We start from the raw sequence: 20,451 nt of genomic DNA on the forward strand, positions 1-20,451 counted from the left end.
TATTAACACATGCCCCTTTGTGAAACATAAAAATCATGCCTCCTTTAATGTAACAATTCAAAATGAAAAACGTTGGGACTCCAAACAACTGAAAACGATGGGAAAAGGTGCTGTTTTATTCAAATAATGCTCCTCCCAAGTCTGATGCCCCCAAACTTGATAATCCAAACTGACAAGTTTGGACTGAGGTTGGCGTCGTTTCAGAATTAGTATGAGGGACGGACAGAAGCAGCTGTGGTAGGATCAATTCCCTGATGAATCTATTCCTGAGGGATGCGAGTTGACAGAGGCTTTGGAAAGGGCATTCATGGAGGACTCTCAGGAGCTCAAGGAGTCATCTCCATCCAGGACCCAGATGGCTGAGTTTCTCTCCTTTCTGACCCATTTCTTCTACTCTCCCCAAAGGAGCCCATTCCCTAAAGCTGCTGGCTGTCCTCAGCAACTCCCCCCACCCCCCACCGCCACTACACACACATGCTTTGCTCCCCTTTCCCTTTATCTAAATTCTTAATGCCTGTGGTTGATCTTGGCAAGGTGTTCTGTCAAAGCCAAGGAAAGGAATTTATACTCAGGTGTAAGAGATTAATAGGCTTAACCATTCACAGGAGCATTTGCGCTTTTAAGGAGAGTTTGTAAATTCAAACCCATCTCAAACAGGTGGAATGTGCACGGGAGATCTTTTTGAAGCCAGGTTTCTTGCAATTCCACGTGCCAGGTGCCTACTGGGCCACTCCTACCCTCTTCCTTCTCGAACAGAGCTCAGCTGCGGGCCGCTCTGCGGAAGGCTCGGGCTGCCAGGGTGGGCGGGGACACTTAGGCCCGGCGCGCTCGGCGGGGCAGGCGTCCCCAAACCTCAGCCCCGGCCTCTCCTCTCCGGGCCCAGAAGGAAGCCAGAGCGAAGGAGGCGGCGGCGGGGGGTGCCGCGAGCGCGCCTCACCTGCGGAAGGCGGGAGGGCAGGTCCCGGGCTTTCCTCCACCGAGACCGGCCTGCCGCGGGGCAGGCGTCTTCGCCCATCCTTCCTGCCCGCCGCCCACCCCGGCGCCTGCACTCAGCAGCCGCCGCCAGCTCGCCGCCCAGTGCCGGAGCGCGGGGCCACCGGGGCCCCTCCGACTCTCGCCCCCGCGCTCCTCTGCGCCCTTCTCCTCCTTCCCCCAGCGGCCCGCGGGGCTGGAGCGGGGCGCCCTCCCCACCCCCCAACTCCGGGACGCGCTCGTCGAGAGGGCGGTGACTGCGGGGAGGGAGGGGCGCCGCCCGCCTCCCGGGGCCTGGAGCGCGCGTGGCCCGGGAGCCGCCGGCGCCGCGCGGGGACTCACAGTGCAGCGCGCCGCGCCCGGACTCGGCTGGCTCCGCTCGGCGCGCGGGCGGCCCAGAGGATGCTGGCGGGCTGCCCCGGCCTCGGCCCGCTCTCCCGCCCGGGAGGGCCCCGGGTGCGCCCCTAGCCGCGCCGCCGCCAGCGCGGGGGCGAGAGGGAGGGGTCCGGCCGCGCCGCGAGCCGCAGCCTCAGGGGCGGGCGCCCCTGGATTTTCCAGCCCCCGCCGCCTCCTCTCTCCTGCGGCCGGGCGCCCGCGGATGCTGAGGGGCAGCCCTGAGCCTCTCCCTGCCGGATCCAGGGCCTGACGGCGCGGGGCTAGCGCTCGGGCCGGGGACCGGGGACCCGGGCGCTGGCGGGGCGGCGCGGCCCCCGGGCGCGCTGAGCCCTCCTGCCCCCGCCCGCCACACGCGTGACCCAGCCCCGCAGCCCGCTCAGGGACCCGCCGGACCACGCGGCTCCCGAGTTCCCGCACAGGTAAACGCAGGGGCAGGCCAGCCTTCCGGAGGGCAGGTAGTGCCCCGAGGTGGAGAGCCCGAGCCGCCAAGGGTTGGGTGGGAAAAGGAAGTAAACAGAAGGAAGATTCAGGAATCCCCGGGATGGTTCTGGCTGCTCTCGGGCACGTTTTATCTCCACCTTCTAAGGCTTGGGCCTGGCGCGTTTTAGGTGAGGAAGTCAGGGACTGAGGGAGAAGAGAGGACACAGAGACCGACCTGGAGTGCGAGGGATGGAGAGGTGGCCAGCCAGGGACAGGAAACTGGCGAGGACAGGAGTGTGTGTGTGTGGGGGGGGGGGGGGGGTCGGGCGGTGGCGTGAGCGTGGGGGCGGCTGGAGAAGGCCCTGGTCCTGGGGCTTGTGCCGTAGCGATTCTCTCGTGAGGGGTAGGGTGGGTCCTGAGAAACCCCAGACAGGAAGGAAGGGAGGTGTTTCTACTTAGCGATGTCCCTCTAAGTTCCAGATGATCCACGCTACCTGTGCCCTGGAGATCTGCTCTGCGTTGCTGCGGGAGGTGGCTGGCCCTCCGTGTTCCCCAGCTCTCCGAGAGCCCTGGTAGGTGGCCCATTCCAGAGTCCTCCCTCGGTTCCCGGTCCACTTCTCCTGGGCCAGTAGAAGCAGACAGCAGCCAGGATGCCGAGGAACCAGGGCTTCTCCGAGCCTGAGTACTCGGCCGAGTACTCCGCCGAGTACTCGGTCAGCCTGCCCTCTGACCCTGACCGCGGGGTGGGCCGGACCCATGAAATCTCGGTCCGGAACTCGGGATCCTGCCTCTGCCTGCCTCGGTTCATGCGGCTGACCTTCGTGCCCGAGTCCTTGGAGAACCTGTACCAGACCTACTTCAAACGGCAGCGCCATGAGACCCTGCTGGTGCTGGTGGTGTTCGCTGCGCTCTTCGACTGCTATGTGGTGGTCATGTGCACGGTGGTCTTCTCCAGCGACAAGCTGGCTCCCCTCCTCGTAGCTGGGATGGGACTGCTGTTGGACATCCTCCTCTTCGTACTCTGCAAAAAGGGGCTGCTCCCGGACCGGGTCACCCGGAAAGTGGTGCCCTACCTGCTGTGGCTACTGATAACTGCCCAGATTTTCTCTTACCTGGGCCTGAACTTTGCCCGAGCCCACTCGGCCAGTGACACGGTGGGCTGGCAGGCCTTCTTTGTCTTCTCCTTCTTCATCACGCTGCCGCTCAGCCTCAGCCCCATCGTCATCATCTCTGTGGTCTCCTGCGTTGTGCACACACTCGTCTTGGGGGTCACCGTGGCCCAGCAGCAGCAGGACGGGCTGAAGGGCATGCACTTGCTGAGGGAGGTGAGTGCCGCCTCCGGTCCCACCCAGGGGCTTCCCTTCCCACCAGCTCTAATCCGGGGTGGTGCTGGATTCAGGGATGGGATGGCACTGTTTTCTTTGCCCTTGAGTCAACACGTGTTGGGGTGGGAGGGGGCGCCTTGGGGGCTCTCAGCTGCTTGTGCAGGAGGACCATCTCTCCCTTAACCCCCTGGCTTTGCACTACAGCTTTCTGTGCTGGGCCTGAGGGAGCGAAGGATGTCAGGACATTCAGCCTCAGGGCCACTGTGTCACCTGTGTCCAGCCCAAGTGGGCGGCAGGAAGGCCCACGAGGCCTGGTCCCGGGGCAGCAGTTGTCCCAGCCATTGTCCCAGCCATTCCCTGCCCTCGATCTCCTTCAGAAAGACCTCTTGTGGGGAAAGGAGCTTCCTTGGCTTCTGGTCTCCAGCCTGTCCTTGGCTGGTTTCAGCAGTTGCCTAACTTGTGTGGACACAGTGCCCCTCTGTCCAGTGGGGACTGTCCGCCTGCCTGTGTGGTCGTCACCGAGATCAGCGGGAATGTGGGTGAGGACACGTAGGAGACACGAGGGTGTGACGGCCCTAGGTCCTGCTTGTGCCTTGGGAGCTCAGGGTATGTGGAGGGCTTAGATGATGTGAAGTGTGGTGTGGGGACACAAACGGGGACAGTCGTGCTGGCCACAGCGGTGGACGGTCTGCTAGTTCTTTGAGGATGTGTTTTGCTGGAAGGGGGGAATTTTGGCCTCAGCTTCATTAAGAGCCTCGTGCTCCCACCAGGAGCCAAGACCCTGGCTAGGTGCTGAGGGGCTGAAGAGACTGGGAGGTGTGATTCTCGGCATCCGCGTCAACCCGGTAACCCATCTGGAGGAGTCGGGGGAGGGGGGCGCTTAATTCCCCAGTCTCATGCCCTACCTGCTCCCTCCTTCATTCATGAGCCCTGAGATGGAAAGGGACCTGGCCAAGGCTACGTAGGCAGGTGCAGTGGTCACATGCCCGGGGTGTCCATTTCTCAACTCCGGTTTCCGTGATCTTCCTACTTCATCACAAAGCTGGGTGCATCGCGGCCAAAACCGTGATTCTTGTCTCGGGCTTGAGGGCCGAGTCTCCAGGGGCCCAGTGGTGGGGGAGTGGATGCAAGAACCCTGTGGGGCTTGTCCCGCTGCCTCCCACTCGGTTAGAGGAAAGCACAGGTTTTCTGTTTTGACTTTTTCCCGGTTCTCGGACCAAACTTCCTCCTGTTCTTCCATTCTGGTTCACGCACTGTCCTTGCTCAGGGAGCCTGTGTGCTTTTGTTTGGCTGGAGCCTAGCCCTGGGCTGGTGCATAGGGACCGTGTGTACGCCAGCAGTTCCTTTTCTTCTCCCAATGCCCTGTTCACGTAAAGTGACGACCTGCCATTGCCGTCTTGACTTCTGGGTTGGTGGACTTTAGCGATGCTAAACCCGTGATTGCTGGTGTCCTTTGGGCACTATTAAGAGGAGACAAAGTCCCCAAAAGATTAGGAAACAGGGAAAGAAATAAGTAAATAGAAGTTAACCATATTAGCATCCCAGGAGAGCATGGCCTTGACGTGGAAGCAGGGCCCTCCTTGTGGCTTTGGGAATGGAGGGGAAGGAGGAGGTGGCTCTCGAGGTCCGTTTGGGAGCCTGGGATAGAACGCAGGAGGCCCCGGCTTTCCGTGGGCTCTGTTCCAGAAGTGTGAGTCACTTGTTTGGAACTATGACTTTTTAAAAGGTGCCTGGGTTCCCAGGCCCACTCGCCAAAGTTTTCCTTAAGTCACAGAATCCCGCCTTCAGTATTTCTGGATGTGGTGGAAACTCAGCCCAGGTGTGTGTGTGTTGTGAGGACTCTGCATCCAGCTGTCCTCCAGGTGTGGAATGAAACAACAGTCACCTGCCCACTGCTCCCCTGGGCTCATTTTACCTCCTGAGTTGGGAGCACCATCAAGGGGAGGAGGGGCCAGGGGCACGAGGCTGGGGTAGCCGGATGTCCAGCTAGGGTGACACCAGGCATGTACTTCAGACCCCAGCACCTCCTTGCTTTTCTTTCTCTTCCCCAGAGGCTCCCCTTTTCTTTTTCTTTGCCCGTCACTCGTTGGCTGCAGCCAGGGATTCCCTCCTGGGCCTGTGGGGGGTGAACGAAGTTTCCCCGTTGGAAGCAGACACTGGATTTTGGGACTTGGGGAATGCTTCTGTTGCTGCTGCCTCCTCTGCACCCTTCATTCTCTTAAACCCATGCTCCACTCTAGTGGGGGTGGGGGGATGGGGCTCAGGGTAGCCTGACATGTCAGCAGCAAGCCATCCAGCCTGCCCCTGGCTCTTCTCATGGGAGGCAGGCAGGTTGGGGTTCTGACAGGAAGAGCAGGTGGAATTGGCTGTCGGACGGGGTGTGGGATTGGGGTGTTGCTGGGGCTTTATTAGTGAATCAGTGAATATTATTGAGCAATAGGTATGGGTCTTACAGCCTGCAGGGTCTGGGAATAACAGGAATCAGACGATCACGGTCAGAGACTTGGCCTGTAGGGGAGCTGGGGCTGGGGGGTGGGGAGCAAGCTGTGGCTGGCAGGGTTTCCCCATGTCCCTCCCCTGGCCTGGGTCCTGACACCTGGCCCCACTAGGCCTCTTATGGCACAACTTGCCTCCTACTGCCCCCCCCCCCCCCCCGTACTGCCCCCCGCACTGCCCTTATGGTCATGTGACAGAGTAGGAGGGTGTTGAGGGCTGGTGGGTAAAGATTGGAGGGGGGACAGAAAATACAGCCAAGTTGATGGGGAGCATTCCTGAGGCCAGTGGCCATTCCTGAGACCCTTGACGCACCCGCGACCTGTTAGCATCTGATGGGGTTGTTAAAGCAAAGGTCTGTGATGAGTTAGGGGCAAGGAACAACATTTGCAAAATACTCTATTGCTTTATTTCATAGCAGAAAGGCTATTTGGAAGCAAAATTTCCTGTTGGAATTAATAGCCTGTTAAGACCTTTACTTACAAATTAGAACATAATAGAGCTGTGGATGTGTAATTCATGTCACACGTACCAATGACCTAGTCCGTTCACCCCGTGAATGAACATTCAGCTCCGAGGGGCTGGAGGCGGCTACAGTAGGGGTGTTGTGGGAGGGGCTGATGCTTCCAGATGCCTTCATCAACAGGCTGGAGTTTAGGGTTCTATATAAATCATCCCATTTGATCCTGGATTGTTACTGGCTCCATTTGACCGATGAGGAAACTGAGGCTCAGGGAGGTTGAGGGCTGGTGGAGGGGCTGGATAACTAGGGAGGGTCACTGGTAAGTGGAGGGGGAACAGGACAGGACACATCCCAAGGCTTCCCTGAAAGCCCCTTTCTCTGGAATGTGGGCCTCTGGACCTCTTCCTGCTTCTCTGGCTGCCCCTAAATGTCTTTACTCAGTGATGGTGAACAAAGATGCCAAGAGGGGGGAGGCCCTAAAAATATCAAAGGAGGCGCTCCTGTCTCTTCCCCTGGGTTTTGGTCACAAGAAGGGAGAAGCCTGTGATGGAATCTTCCTGGTGGGACTGTGGCAGGAGTATGAGAGAGGTGAAATGTGTTGCATTGGAACGGGAGCTGGGGAGAGTTGGGGCAGAAGATAGCAGGCGGGGGGGTTCTGAGCAACCAGAGGCATCGAGGTAAGAGAGGGGTGCAGGAAATGTGGAGGGGGGCAGCAAAGCCAGCCACAGATCAGCCCTCTACCTCCATCCCAGAGTGGGGCAGAAACGATCATCCCTCCCCCCCCCCACCCGGAGTGTGCGGGGGGTGGGGGGCAGGTTTGAGGAATCTGACTAATAAGGAAAGGAATAGAAGGGGGACGGGGAGGCGTCAAATCCAACCTTGGAAGAACAGTCCGTTATCGAACATGTAAACCCCTTTGCAGCAAGTCACCCCCCTCAGTCCCGTCCCAGGTCACGTTTCTCTGTGGCCTTTTTGGATCCTTCTCTCTGTGGAAACAGCTTTTCCAGTATGTCCTTGTCTTGCACGTGCGGGGGGCCCGGCCTTTCACCACATGGCCTCACTGAGGTTTTGCTGCGAGCATCCGATCCCTCGTGTTTGTTTTAAATCTGCACTTTATCATTAGTGGGCTTTCCTGGAGAGGAAACCAGAGCCCAGCGCCAGGCCACTGGTGGGGAACTGGGTAGCAGCGGGGCCAATCAGACACCAGTGTCTGGGGCGCCTGGGTGGCTCAGTCGTTAAGCATCTGCCTTTGGCTCAGGGTGTGATCCCGGCGTTCTGGGATCGAGCCCCACATCAGGCTCCCTGCTGGGAGCCTGCTTCTTCCTCTCCCACTCCCCCTGCTTCTGTTCCCTCTCTCACTGGCTATCTCTCTCTCAAATAAAATCTTTAAAAAAAAAAAAAAAAAAGACACCAGTGTCCATGCTGGGTCTCAACTTGCCCCCCGCCAGGCCCGCCTTGTGAGAGGTTCCACCCACGAGTGTGTGTGCACGTGTACACACACACACACCCCGCCCGGGCTTGGTCTGCCTGGCAGCCCTGGTGAGTGATCTTTGAGATGAACTTGCTAGGACTCCGAGGTTATTCTCGTCCTGAAGTTTCTTTGCGCAGTAAATCCCACTAGTGCTCCAACCCTGAATCAATATTCAGACCTTCCTCCCCACCCTTCTCCCCTCCCCTGTCCCCTCTTGAGATGCACCCTTGAAGGTAGGCTTCTGTGGGTGTCACCCTGACCAACACTCAGATGTGTGTGCTCGGTGGTCACGCCCACGTTCAGGGCCAGGCCCACTGAACACGGAGCGGGCACGGGGCCCCTCATTTACTGAGCTCTTGCTGGGTTTCCGTTGAGGGGCTCCCAGCAAGAGGTAGATACTGTTTTCATTTTGCAGGTGGGGAAACTAAAATGTGTGATGAGTGACAGGACTCGTCCAGGGCCACATAGCTAGCAGGTGGCGGAGCAGGATTCAAACTCGGGTCAGTGGGATTGCAGAGTTCCTCGTCCTCTGCAATCATAAAAGAAGCCCTTAGATGATGTTTCCTCAGAACCTGTTGAAATAAAGTTCTAGTAGGATAGGATCCTTGGTTTCTTAATGCACAGTCCTTCGGAGGAGCGACGTGGTGGAGGCTGAGGGGTTCCTAGGGGCAGGCGTGGCACCGCTGATCAAGGAGCCCAGCTGTCTGGGGGTTGAACGGGGGTTGCACCCAAGAGCCTGCACGCTTCTGTGGCTGCCGGAGCCTCGTGACGTTCCGGGACTGCGTGTAACTGATGTGCGCGAGGATGACCCGCTCAAGAAAATACTAGATTACAGGTACAAATACGAGAAGATGGGGCGCGGTATTGCATCCTCAAAACAGTTTTTGGTCAGGACTGGGTAAGAACAAGTTTGGATGTATGGTTCTCTAGGAAACTCCGGTGGGATGGCCTGTTTCTCAGCGGCCTTACCGCACACGTCTGTGTTCAGGGACTGCGTGTTTCACTTACCGTTGCCGTGACGATCTCAACATGGTAGCTTTACTGCCTCATGATTCTCTGGGTTGACTGTGCTCAGCTGGGCAGTTTTTCTGGTTCAGAGGCACTGGCCGGGGTCACTCACTTGGCTGTGGCGGTCGACCGTCGGCATTCAGCGGACTGCTGGCCTGGAACGCTCTAGGAAGGCCTTACGTGTCTGGAGCCTTGGAGCTTCTCCAAGTGACCTCTCCGTGTGGTCCGCTTGGGCTTCCTTACAGGCGTGGTGGTGGTCTCTCAGAGAACGTGGAAGCTACCAGAGTTTTTTTTAGAGGCCGGACTGGTTACCATGGTCAAGGCAGGTCACAAGACTATGCAGGATGCAAGATAAGGGGAAACTGATCCTACCCCTTGATGTGAGAGTGGCGTGTTCATACAGGGGGAGAAGGGATGGAGGGCAGGCGTCTTCTGAGGCTGTCCACAAACCAGGGGGGCACAGGGTGAATGCTGGGGAGAAGGGATGAAAGAAATCCATGAGTCTGGGTGGGGTACAAAAATGCCGTGTGACCACAGGATGCTTCAGAAGTTAGAGATGTGGTCCAGGGCAGGGCACGTAGAACTTTAAGGCATTGCTTCTCTGTGAAATCCATCATTTCTAAGATTTTTAGAAGGTTTCAGAAACTGCATTGCCCATAAAGAGACAGTGGCTCATAGTTCATTTATATGGGCTTTGCCTTGCCTTATGTTCTTGAGAAGAATTCATTCTCTTGTCACACGTGCAGACCCGCTCTATCCAGGGCACTGTGCCAGTTCCTGGGGAAGCTGTCCCTGCCTCCAGCCACCACCCCAGCACCAGCCCTGGTCCTTTTCTCTCCACGCATCAGCTTGATTGGCGGCCTGGCTCTGATGTTTGTATTCCTTTCCCAGGAGGTGGGAGTTTGCTCAGGTACGTGCTTCAGAAACATGTCGAATTTGTCTGTCTTAGCAGGTTGTCATTTGTTTCAAGGAGAGATTAAGACTGAGCCCTTTGTGGTGCCTCGGCTGTGACTGTCACTCTCTAAATGTTGGTACATTCCTGCTTTGCTTTTACCTTCGTTTCCTTCCTCACCGACTCAGGGAGAGTTTGGTAAATTTTTGGTTAGATCCAAGGTGGAATGTTCTAGTGTTAATCCAAGTGATTTGAGGATTTTTAAAAGCAAGATTTATATAACCTTTCAGGGGTGCTAATTGATACGCCTTTGCTGCTTGTTCAAGGAGAAAAGTTGCAAGGGTTCTTAGGAGCCCCAAAAATGAGTCCTAGATCCTGTTGGCCTAATTCTAATCTCCTCCTTGGACAAAAATGATTTGCATGAGATCATACAGAAGAAGCGTGGAGCAGAGTTGGCTCTCTTACCATCTCACCTTCTCTGCTTGTTCTTCCAGTTTAAGGAGAAACTTCATTCCTTCCAGCACTTCTCAAACATTTCATCAGGGCTGCGAGCATTGATCTAGTGAGAGTATAGAGAGAGTAAAACTTGGCTCCTTCCCTCAAGGAGCTCGCAGGCTGTGGTACAAGTACTGTTAGTGAGGACATACCCAAGGAAACAAGAAGGCTTCTAAAGAGCTGGCTGTTGATCTGGGTTTTGAAGGATGTGTAGGAGTTTGCTAGGTGGAACAATGGGAATGGGGCTTCCCAGACAGAGTTATAGGAGTTTCTCACTTGACTGGGACTGGTGGGCATTACTGTGTGACAGGAGCATGAGCGGGTGAGAGGAGCTAGAGAGACGAGGTAGAAGCCAGATAGCAGAAGGGCTAAAGAATTTGGGCTTTATTCCTACAATGATGAAGTCCATTGAAGGAATTTAAGCAGGGGCAGATAGGATCTGATTTGCATTTAGAAGAATCATTCTGGTGGACTTGAGTGAGGCAAAGATTGATTAGGAGTCTGTTGAGGTCATAGGGACATGATGTCACAAGGGCTATCTAGCAACATGAAAACAGGCTGGAGAAGAGGAGTTCAGTTTGGGACATCCAAGTAGAATTATCTGATTATTCAGTGGGTAATTATTGAACACCAGGCCCCATTTCAAGATCTGGAGCTTAGAGACATCTAGAGTTCCAGATTTGGGAATCATCAGCATTTAAATGGCACCCATCTCTCTGGGGAGGGTGCATTTTGCCCAAGGAAAATGTAGAATCAAGAGAGAAGAGGCCTTAGGACCTAGCTCTAGGGAGATAGTCAGAGGAGGGGTCCCCAGCACAGAGCATCCGTGCCCCACCCTGCTTCCTACCCAGGCCCCTGCTTATGTCTCATTTTGTGTTCTCTGTAGTTTAACTTCTTGCCAATATGGATGCCTCATTTCTTTTTCTTATCTGATTGCTACGGCTAGGACTTCCGGTACTCTGTTGAATAAAAGTGGCAAGAGTGGGCATTCTTGTGACGTTCCTGATCATAGAAGAAAAGGTCTCAGTTTTTCACTAGTGAGTAGGATGTTAGCTGTGCATTCTTCACGTATGGCCTTTATTACATTGACATATGTTCCCTCTGAACCCACTTTGAGAGTTTTTATCATGAACAGTTGTTGAATTTTGTCAAATGCTTTTTCTGCATCTGTTGGAATGATCGTATGACTTTTATCCTTCATTTTGTTGGTGTGGTGTATTGTGTTGATGGATTTGCAGGTATTGAGCCATCCTTGCATCTCTAGAATAAGTTTCACTTGATTGTGGCAAATGATCTTTCAAATGTATGGTTGAATGTGGTTTGCTAATATTTTGTGAAGGATTTTTGCATCTGTGTTCATCAGGGTTATTGGCCTGTATTTTTGTGTCATGTCTTTGGCTGGTTTTGGTGTCAGGGTAATGCTGGCCTCAGAATATATTTGGAAGCTTTCATTCCTTTTCTACTTTTTTGGAATAGTTTGAGGAAAATAGGTATTATCTCTAAATGTTTGGTAGAATTCTGTGAATCCATCTGGTCCTGGACTTTTATTTTTTGGTAGTTTTTTGATTATTGATTCAATTTTGTTACAAGTAATTGGTCTGTTCAGGTTTTCTTTTTCTTCCTGATTCAGTTTTGGAAGATTGTATATTTCTAGGAATTTATCCATTTCTCCTAGGTGGGCCAATTTTTTGGCATATAATTTTCCAGTGTTCTCTTATAATCATTTGTATTTCTGTGATGTCATTTGTTACTTCTGTTTCTGATTTTATTTGGGTCCTTTCTCTCTCTCTCTCTCTTTTTTTTTTTTCCTGATGAGTCTGGCTAAGGGTGTATCAATTTTGTTTATCTTTTCAAAGAACCAGCTTTTTTAGTTTCATCGATTTTTTTTTTTCTTCCAGCTTCTGTCATTTCTGTTCTGATCTTCATGATTTCCTTCCTTCTACTCACCTTGGGCTTTGTTCTTCTTTTAGTTCCTCTAGGTATAAAGTTGGACTGTTTGAGCTCCCTCCTGGCCATTTTCTGTCTGATGCATCTTCCTTCCTCTGATCAGGTTTTTAGCTGTTTCCTCCAGCAAAATTCCTCTTTGTGGTTACTAAGAAATTTCCTTTGATTAATAATGAAGACTTTTCCCTTTCCTCTCTTCAAGAACACTTTCTGTGTTGTAAACAGAACAGAAAATGACATGTTTAAGAAGAAATCCCACCCCACCTGTTGCCCCCATTCAAAACCCCAAAGTAAGCGGACTGGATTTGAACCTTTGCAGGATTTCCATGGCTGTGGTTTGTTGTTCCCATGTCCTTTCAAGACTGGTCCCTGTGACATGTAACTTGGTGCGGGCCGAGGCAGGTCTGGCAGCAGAAGGCCAGGCAGCTGCCTCTCCCAGTTCCCGGGTCAGCTCTGGGTGGGCTTCTTGGCTGCCCCTGGAGGGCTGTTTTTCCCACCCAGTGGGTGACTGATCCCCACGGGCCAAATTCTGAAGAGACTGATTGATAAGCCCAAGGCCTGGTCACCAACGTGATGGTGGTAGGTGGGCCCTGCCATCCTCCCAAGGAGGAAAATACGATGTATGTCTGTTATTTGGTACAAGTTTACTGCAAATTCCTAAGAAACCAATTCCGTACTTTCCTGAAGGGGAATCTGAACAAAGAGCATCGCGTGGTGCTGAGGGTGGGTCGCCCTGCCAGGCTGCGGCTGGGAGCTGCTCCTGCTGCCCTCAGGCCCATTTCCCAGTGTTGGATGAGTCTGTTAGACACAGCCTCCCTCTGATTGCCAGCAAAGGGGCACAATTCCCTCTTCAGCTCTTTTTTTGAACTCCTACACGTGATTATAGTTGATCCTTCATGAGCACTCTGGAAAACACTACCCCCGTCCGTCCCCCCCCCCCCGCCCCCCGCAAATTGGGATTGCACTTTATACTGCTCGCCTCTGGGAACAAATCTGGGACCCTGCCTCTTTATTTCAGGAAGGACCCAATGTAGCGTGGTCATTTTAGGGAGCATTTCCTCTCCCTTCCATAGTGTCGGGTTTCCAACCCCGCTGACCTCTACAGTTATGAACTAGCATAGGGACCTTGGGAACCTGGCCTGCCAATGAGCTTTCTGCTTCCAGAATCCATAAAGGCACTGGCTTCACTCTCCTGACTCAGGGTACCTCCCGGCTCCCCAGCTTACCAGCTGTGAGCTCTTAGGTACATTATTTAATCTCTGTGTAGCGTCTACCTCGGTGAAGCGCGTGAGTGCAGAGGTGAAATGCACTAGCCCGTGTCCGTGGCCTCGCCGAGCATCGCTGGCGCACCGCCAACACTAGCCACGCTTGCTGCCCCGGCTGGCGCTGTCCCTACTCCTGGCTCCGATGGAGAGGAATTCCGAGCAGCTCGGGCCAGTCCCAGGGGAGAGAAGAGCTGCTCCATGTGCCAGATGTCTGGAGGGCATCGTGGTTGGGTCGTTGGACACTTAACCTCCCCTTTTTGGGGGGGGGGAGGGGAGCTCGGCCACCATTTTGTTGTTGTTGTCGTCGTTGTTGCCTTATAAGTGTAGGAATGTGCTTTTCAGATGAAGTTTCCCATAAGGACAAAAAATACTGTACTTTTGATGCAGGGTTTTTGTTTTGGGTCTTGGTTTTTTTGTTTTGGGTTTTGCGTCCTAGCCGTGGTCTTTCACTTAATATCTTTCCCTATTTGGAGAGGAATGAATTAAGAGTAGGTCATGGGCAGGGAGACCCAGTGAAGAGAATCTCCAGAATGGATTTGGACTGGAGGCATATCAAATATAGTCTTCCATGAGGCATGTGGTGCTTGGTTTCTGTGTTGAGAATGCAGGGGACCCTGGGGGCTGTGACGTCCCACCTGCTCCCGGGTGGCCTCGCTTTGCTCCTCTCCACCAGCATCAGTGCTACACACCTCACGAGACTTCTCGCTGGACTTCAGGGTGGCAAGGATTGTGGGGCTCACAGTCCAGCTTGCAGGCTGTGGAATCCCCCACCTCCTCTAGCCTTTGCTTCCGTTCCTCTGGGGAGGGGGACCTCCCTTTCCTTCAGAACAGCCTAATTGGTCTGAAGATGCCGTTAAAACTAGTTACAAAGGACATTTACGTAGATCTTTAAAAAACTTTATCCGCTGAGTGTCTTTAGTCCTCATACCTACTCGGAGTTGATATTCTTGTCTCTGGCATTATCTCTAGAAGAGAAGAGGGAGGAGGGGCATGGGGTAGATGAGTGCCCAGGACCACCCAGTGAAAATGCAGTGTCGGCTCATCTCAGGTCTTCTAGATCCAAATGCAGTGGAAGTGCTCTTACCTGATGAGATTGGGACAGGTGGCTGGTCCGTGAATGTGCGAAGTTCTGGCGATCGTGGCCACCCAGCTGTGTGCCAAAACACAGCCTGTACGCCGGGAGGAGTGAAGTTCACTGTATGTGAAAAGGAATAAAAGCAAAAGCTGGATGGGTGGTGGTCAGCAGATGAGCTCAGTACGGGACCTTCCGAGCCGCGACGCTTCTGCCGGAGCGTCTGTGCGGTGAGGGCGGGCTCAGATGGGCCATAATGGAGCATTGGGGTGAAAAGGAATGTTCCGAATCATGATGGTGGATGTAGTCCCTTAGCTGTATGCATTGTCAGCACTGCTCAAAATACACACTTGCTGATTGTAAACAAAAATGCAATGCGGTAGAATTTTTTAAAAGTCAGTAAAATCCAGAGATCACGAAGCAATTATACATGTATAGATACATTTATATGTGTTTAACAGTATTTTAATTGAACACACTTAGCTGTATGGTCGCTTGCTCATCTTTTGTGGAGGGAAAGATCTTTCCTTTCCATCCAGGTGCCCTCCCTGGTGTTTTGTATAGCTAGGATATGTCGTCTGTAACTTCCAGTTTCCTTAAAAGAGGTTTAAAGTCAGTTGGAAAAAATCCGGGTACAGAGTTTTAGATATATTTTTTAAAGGTTTTATTTGTCAGAGAGCACAAGCAGAGGGAGAGGGAGAAGCAGAAGCAGGCTCCCCACTGAGCCGGGAGCCTGATGTGGGGCTTGATCCTGAGCCAGAGGCAGACGCTTAACCAGCTGAGCCACCCAGGGGCCCCCAGAGTTTTAGAATTTTTTTTAAGAAATGAGAACGGTTTTTTGTTTATTTTTCAAGATTTTACTTATTTGACACAGAGTATAAGTAGGCAGAGCGGAAGGGAAAGGGAAGACTCTCTGCTGAGCAGGGAGCCTGACGTGGGGCTCTACCCCAGGACCCTGGGATCATGACCTGAGCTAAAGGCAGCTGCTTAACTGACTGAGCCACCCAAGTGCCCCCAGAGTTTTAGATTTTTAGGACTTTCTTTTGGCCAGATTTTTGCTGGTATCTTGCTCACTTCTAATTTGTCAGCAGTTTCTTTTCGCTGCTCACTCACAATTTTTCAAAGTATTCACTTTGCTTTTCTTAGAAACAATCGCCTTTTTTTAAAACTCAAATTTTTATCTGTTTAGGTTATATTTAAATTATGTAAATATGATACAAAAAAACAGCTGACATAACCAGGTTTGGGACTAAACACAACTGCCTCTGGAGGAACGCTCCAAAAGTTGGAGCGGAAACACGGGAGCGAGGGTCCTGCCGGCTGCGTAAGGCCACTAGGTTTTAGAGAGGGACGGATGCTCTTGACTCATCTGGAATATTGGTTCAGAGCAATATTGTCCTGCTTTCCTGGCCTTTCTATCCGAGCCCCTTCCTTCTCTCTCTCAGCGTCTGTTCCTGGTTGTAGTTGATGCAGAGAGAGGGAGTGCACCTGCTTCTGTCTGACAGATGTCCCCCTGCCTTGCTAAGAGCCTGCCCATCCTACCTTGTCGCGGGACACACGTCCTAGAGGCATAAATTCTTCTATAGCTCTTCTTTAAGATTTGGTGGGGAGGGTGGTCTCTACTCTTGGAAAATTAAAGTATCAAACCTTCATGAAAAAATTATAGTCTCCATAAATATTTACTTTAATGTAGAGAAAACCACTGCTGCGTGGATGGTGGGACAGCTCTGTGGAGACTGCTAGAACATTCCCCTGCCTGGCAGGTTGTGCTGTTTAAGGGAGTGGGGAGAGGCAGAGGAGCCCTTCCAAGCGACCATTCAGCTGGGGACTGTTGCTCACAGCTGGAGGGTGTGTTTGCCAACCTGGGCTGCCCGCGCCTCCCTGCCCCTGGCCACGACCCTCTGCTGCCTGCACGCCCCTATGCTGTGTCCTTTCTCCGTTGCTTCTCTGTTCCCATGACACTGCCAGAACAGCCTAGATGAGCATGATTTCCAAGTTCACCAGAGCCTGACCCATCCCCTTCTTTGCCCTCTTTTCTTGCAGGGATGCTGCGTGTGGTATTGATTACCTGGACTGTGTAGTTTCATTTGTATGTCTGCTGATGGGCATCTGTTGTCCATCTAGCCAGTAATTTATCTTTTCACTCAGCCAAACACCTATAGCTCTGATCCATGTTTGCACAAGTTGCTGGGTACTGGGGCTACAGAGACGAGTAACCTCGGGTCCTGCCTACGAGGAGCCCCAGCTTGGTTGATCTACTTAACACCAAAAAAATCGTCTGAATATGGGCATGGCACAGAGCGGTCCCTCCATAAATATTTGTTGAATGTTGATGCATGAATTATTAGGTTGAATCACATAAAATCACCAATATGCGACCACTTTCAATCTGGAAAAAAAAAGAAAGGCAGTTGCATTTCATATGGCTCAATCTAATATGAAAGTGACAAATGTGCCCACTACGGAAAGCCCAGAAACTACTAAATAGTATAGAAAAATATTACTCAAGGATGTCTACTGGTAACATTGGGCCCCTTTTTATAGATCGATGGATATGAAGATTGATTTTCCTGTGTGTTGTGTGAAGTGCTTGTTGTAAGCAATGATTCGACCCAGGCAGGAGTTATAAAACGTAACAGTGAAAGCCCCTCCCTTTCCACCCCGTTCCCCTTCCCATAGGCAACTATTGCTGAGTGTTTGGGGTGTGTACTTCCAGGGAGCTTTCTATGAATTTGCATATTTATGTGACTATATGCACATATAGGATGGAGAGGTTATTTATACTCCGTGCTAACACCCACATGCTCCTCTCTGTCAACCGATTTCGCTCTCAAGGTGGGGACATACACCTGCGGTCTGCCTGCGGGTGGTCCCGCCCCAGGTCTGCATTGGTGTCTCTCGTGTGCAGCCGAGGGTGAGCCAGGCTGGTCTGGGAGCTGCTCCTGGCCGCCTCCATGTGACCCAGCACAGAGGACTCCATCTGGGTCCCCCTGAGGAGGAAGCACAGGCCCAGCCCAGCATCCCGGCCGTGGGTGGGGTGCTGCCGTTCTTGCCGGCACCTGCTGTGGCCTTGGTTTATTCACTGGGACGCTCAGAGGCACCCAAATCAACACAGATCAACTTGCAGGGCCAAAGAGAAGGGGAGGCAGCTTGTGCAGAAGGAGGCAGAGCCAGGAGGACGGAAGCCGGGCGAGCAGCTGGACACCCGGGGCTCGGCGCAGCTCAGCGAGCCCTGGGCCTTGGCTGGAGAGTCGGGGCTCTGTCGTACCCACATTTCTGGCAAGTGCTGATGTTCTTTGTGTTTCTGATTTTGCCTGTTTCACCAGTGTTTTGTCTGGGGACAGGGGTTGAGTTCAAACACTGGCCCTCTGAGGGTGCTGGGGTCTTAGGCGAGCCATTTGATGTCCCAGAGGTTGGTTGGCTCTGCCGTAAGTGAGGAGGATAGAGGGGCACATACCTGATGAGTAAGAGCGGAATGCAAGGCCAGATGCTGGGGTCCAGGGCTGGATCTGTCATTTGTCAGCTCTGCGGTCTTGGTCACATTGCTTAGCGTGGTCTGTTCCTTCTTTGTTGAGCCTCTGAATGGGGGACCACAGGCGAAGCTCTCAGAGCAGCGCTTGCCTCATAGGTGTGCTATGATGATGGTGACCGGCCCGCTGGGTGGTGGCAAGGAGTGTATGAGATGACGAGTGAAAGTACTTTGTAAATTACAAAGCCCTATTCACGTGCAAGGGTTGCTCCATGTTTTTCTGTAACCATGTTAAACCAGAAAATGTATCCCTATTGAGAGGTGCTAAACTGCATTTTGCTCAAGTGGAATTTACAAATTGGGCTGAGTTGAAGTTCGCATCTAAGAGGATCTTGTTCCTGCTGCTTTCTGTCCCCTACTTCCCGTGTTGCTCTGCCAGCTGGGGGTGGCCTGGGAGCTGTTACTGTTTCCAGAGAGAAAATGCCGAGTCCCAGAGGGGAAGTCACTTGCCTGAGGTCACACGAGAGATGGTGTCACAGCCCCTATCTGGAGCCCTAGTCTCCTGGCTCCCTAGCCAGTACTTCTACCCCCTCAAAGAAGGGAGCCGATGAACACGTGACAGCTGCTTATGTGGCGAGGCAGGGACCTGTCACAGGTACAGGAAACTGGAGGTGGGTCTGTTCGTGAGTGTCCTGTGTGGCTCTGTTCCAGGAACTTAATGTGGAAATGGGAGAGCTTCAGAGGGCTGGGGGCGGAGGGGTAGGTGGGCATCGGGATATGGGGTGACAGGGTATGTGAGGGGTTAATGGGGTGTTACGAGGAATTTATCCAAGAGGAAGGCTATTGAGTGTGGGGTTGTGTGAGGAAGATGATGTGAACAGGAGGTGGGAATGGAGGGAAGGCAGGTGACCCAGTGTGGGCACATTTGAAGGGGATGGTCTGGAGTTCTGTACCTTGAAAGAGTTTCCAGTCTGAAACTGGGGTGGCCTCAGCCTTCAGATTTTTGCTGGGGAACTGCTCTTGGTTGCATGGTTAATCTTGCTTTTGTTTTCCCAATCTTGGGAATTGTTTGCTGCCCTGGGGCCAGGGCTCTCTCCTCAGAGATCAGGAGCGAGGAGCTGTGTGGTTTCCTGGGACGCAATTGCCTGCCTCTGCTCCCCTGGCTGTGTAGGAAGGAAGTCAGAGGCTGGCGTGGTTTTCTCGCCAACTCCTGAGAGGCTGTATTGAGAGAGACTGATCTGAGAGTAAATACCCTTAGAGGTATTTCCTCTGGCTCAGAATAATTGACTTAATCTGCAATGTGGCTCATTTTTCCCTTTGGAAATAGGAGAGCTGCTGCCTGACTTACTCCTTCATAAGATACTGTTGCTCACCTTCTCCCTCAGGAAAGTCTCCTGTAGGCACGTTTTGATATTACTTTTGCTCCCATGATAGACAGCAGGGTCCAGCACCTTTCCTTCTCCTCGGTATGAGGGTGGGGCTCATCCCAAATTGACTGAAAGGATGTCCTCAAGCCCTCAAAGGGCCACCATGACACATAAGACTTGTGAGAGTACAGAGAAAAAAACCCCCAAAAATCTTTTTGCCTCGATAGGCAGAGGGCTCACGCTGAGGGGGCCGTGAAGGGCAACTTCCACTGTGAGCTCTATATGAAGAGGCAGAGGCAATTTTTGGTGAACAGTGGTTTAGGGGAATAAACATATATATTAACAGAGATCCTTTGGAGAATTGGGTGAGATAGTAAGAGAGAAAACTAGAAGGTAATTTTGGATCTGAAGTGGAGGACCTAGACAGCTATTTGAGATAGCCTTGACTGCCACCTGTAGTCAGTGGGGAGCAGTGCAGTCCCAGAAGGAAGGACAGAAAAAATATTTGAAGTAATGTCCAAAACTGCAAACCCACAGTTTAAGAAGCACAGCATAATTCAAGTAAACACAAAAACGAAAACTAAAGAGAATTGCATCTGGTTGCCTGGGTGGCTCCGTCAGTTGAGTGTCTGCCTTCAGCTCAGGTCATGATCTCGGGCCTGGAATCAAGTCCCATGTTGGGCTCCCTGCTCAGCAGGGAGTCTGCCTCTGCCCCTCCCTTCTGCTCCTACTCTATCTTTCTCAAATAAATGAAATCTTTAAAAAGTCACATCAAATGCATCATAATCAAGTTGCTTAATGCTAGTAATAAGGAGAAACTAATAAAAACCGAAAGAATATGAAAAGACACATCACATAGAGAGGAAAAAGAATGATAACAGATGTCTGGTCAGAAATTATCCTAAGGCAGAAGACAATAGAACTGAAAGATAAAAATGGTCAATCTAGAATTCTATACCCAACAAAAATATCCTTCAGAAAATGAAGGTGAAATACTTTTTGGGGGGGATGCCTGGCTGACTCAGTTGGAGGAGCACGTGACTCCTGATCTCGGGGTCATGAGTTCAAGCTCCAAACGGGGTAGAGATTACTTAAATATTCTTTTTAAAAAACTTTTTAAAAAGATTTATTTATTTTAGAGTGTGCACATGAGAGAGCATACGTGAGTGGGGGGTGGAGGGGCAGAGGGAGAGAGAATCTTCAAGCAGACTCCCTGATGAGCATGGAGCCTGACATGGGGCTCGATCTCATGACCCATGAGATCCTGATCTGAGCTGAAACCAAGAGTCAGACACTCAACTGAGTGAGCCACCCAGACACCCCAGAAATACTTTTTTATAGACAAACTAAAGAGAATTCATCACTATCAGAACTATGCTACAGAAGAGGGAGATAAAGA

General features: G+C 52.3%; 1 protein-coding gene across 1 annotated transcript in view; it reads left to right on the forward strand.

The window, feature by feature from the left end:
* The first annotated feature begins 844 nt into the window (after positions 1–844).
* ADCY3 (adenylate cyclase 3) overlaps positions 845–20,451 on the forward strand; it is a 77,604-nt gene continuing 57,997 nt past the window's right edge. Inside the window, exons 1-2 of the mRNA XM_026519999.4 lie at positions 845–1,787; positions 2,263–3,113. Coding sequence (XP_026375784.1) covers positions 2,439–3,113 — 675 coding nt within the window. The 5' untranslated portion in view covers positions 845–1,787; positions 2,263–2,438. The remainder of the gene's footprint in view (positions 1,788–2,262; positions 3,114–20,451) is intronic.

The sequence above is a fragment of the Ursus arctos genome, unplaced genomic scaffold (assembly GCF_023065955.2).
Source record: "Ursus arctos isolate Adak ecotype North America unplaced genomic scaffold, UrsArc2.0 scaffold_8, whole genome shotgun sequence".
Lineage (NCBI taxonomy): Eukaryota > Metazoa > Chordata > Mammalia > Carnivora > Ursidae > Ursus > Ursus arctos.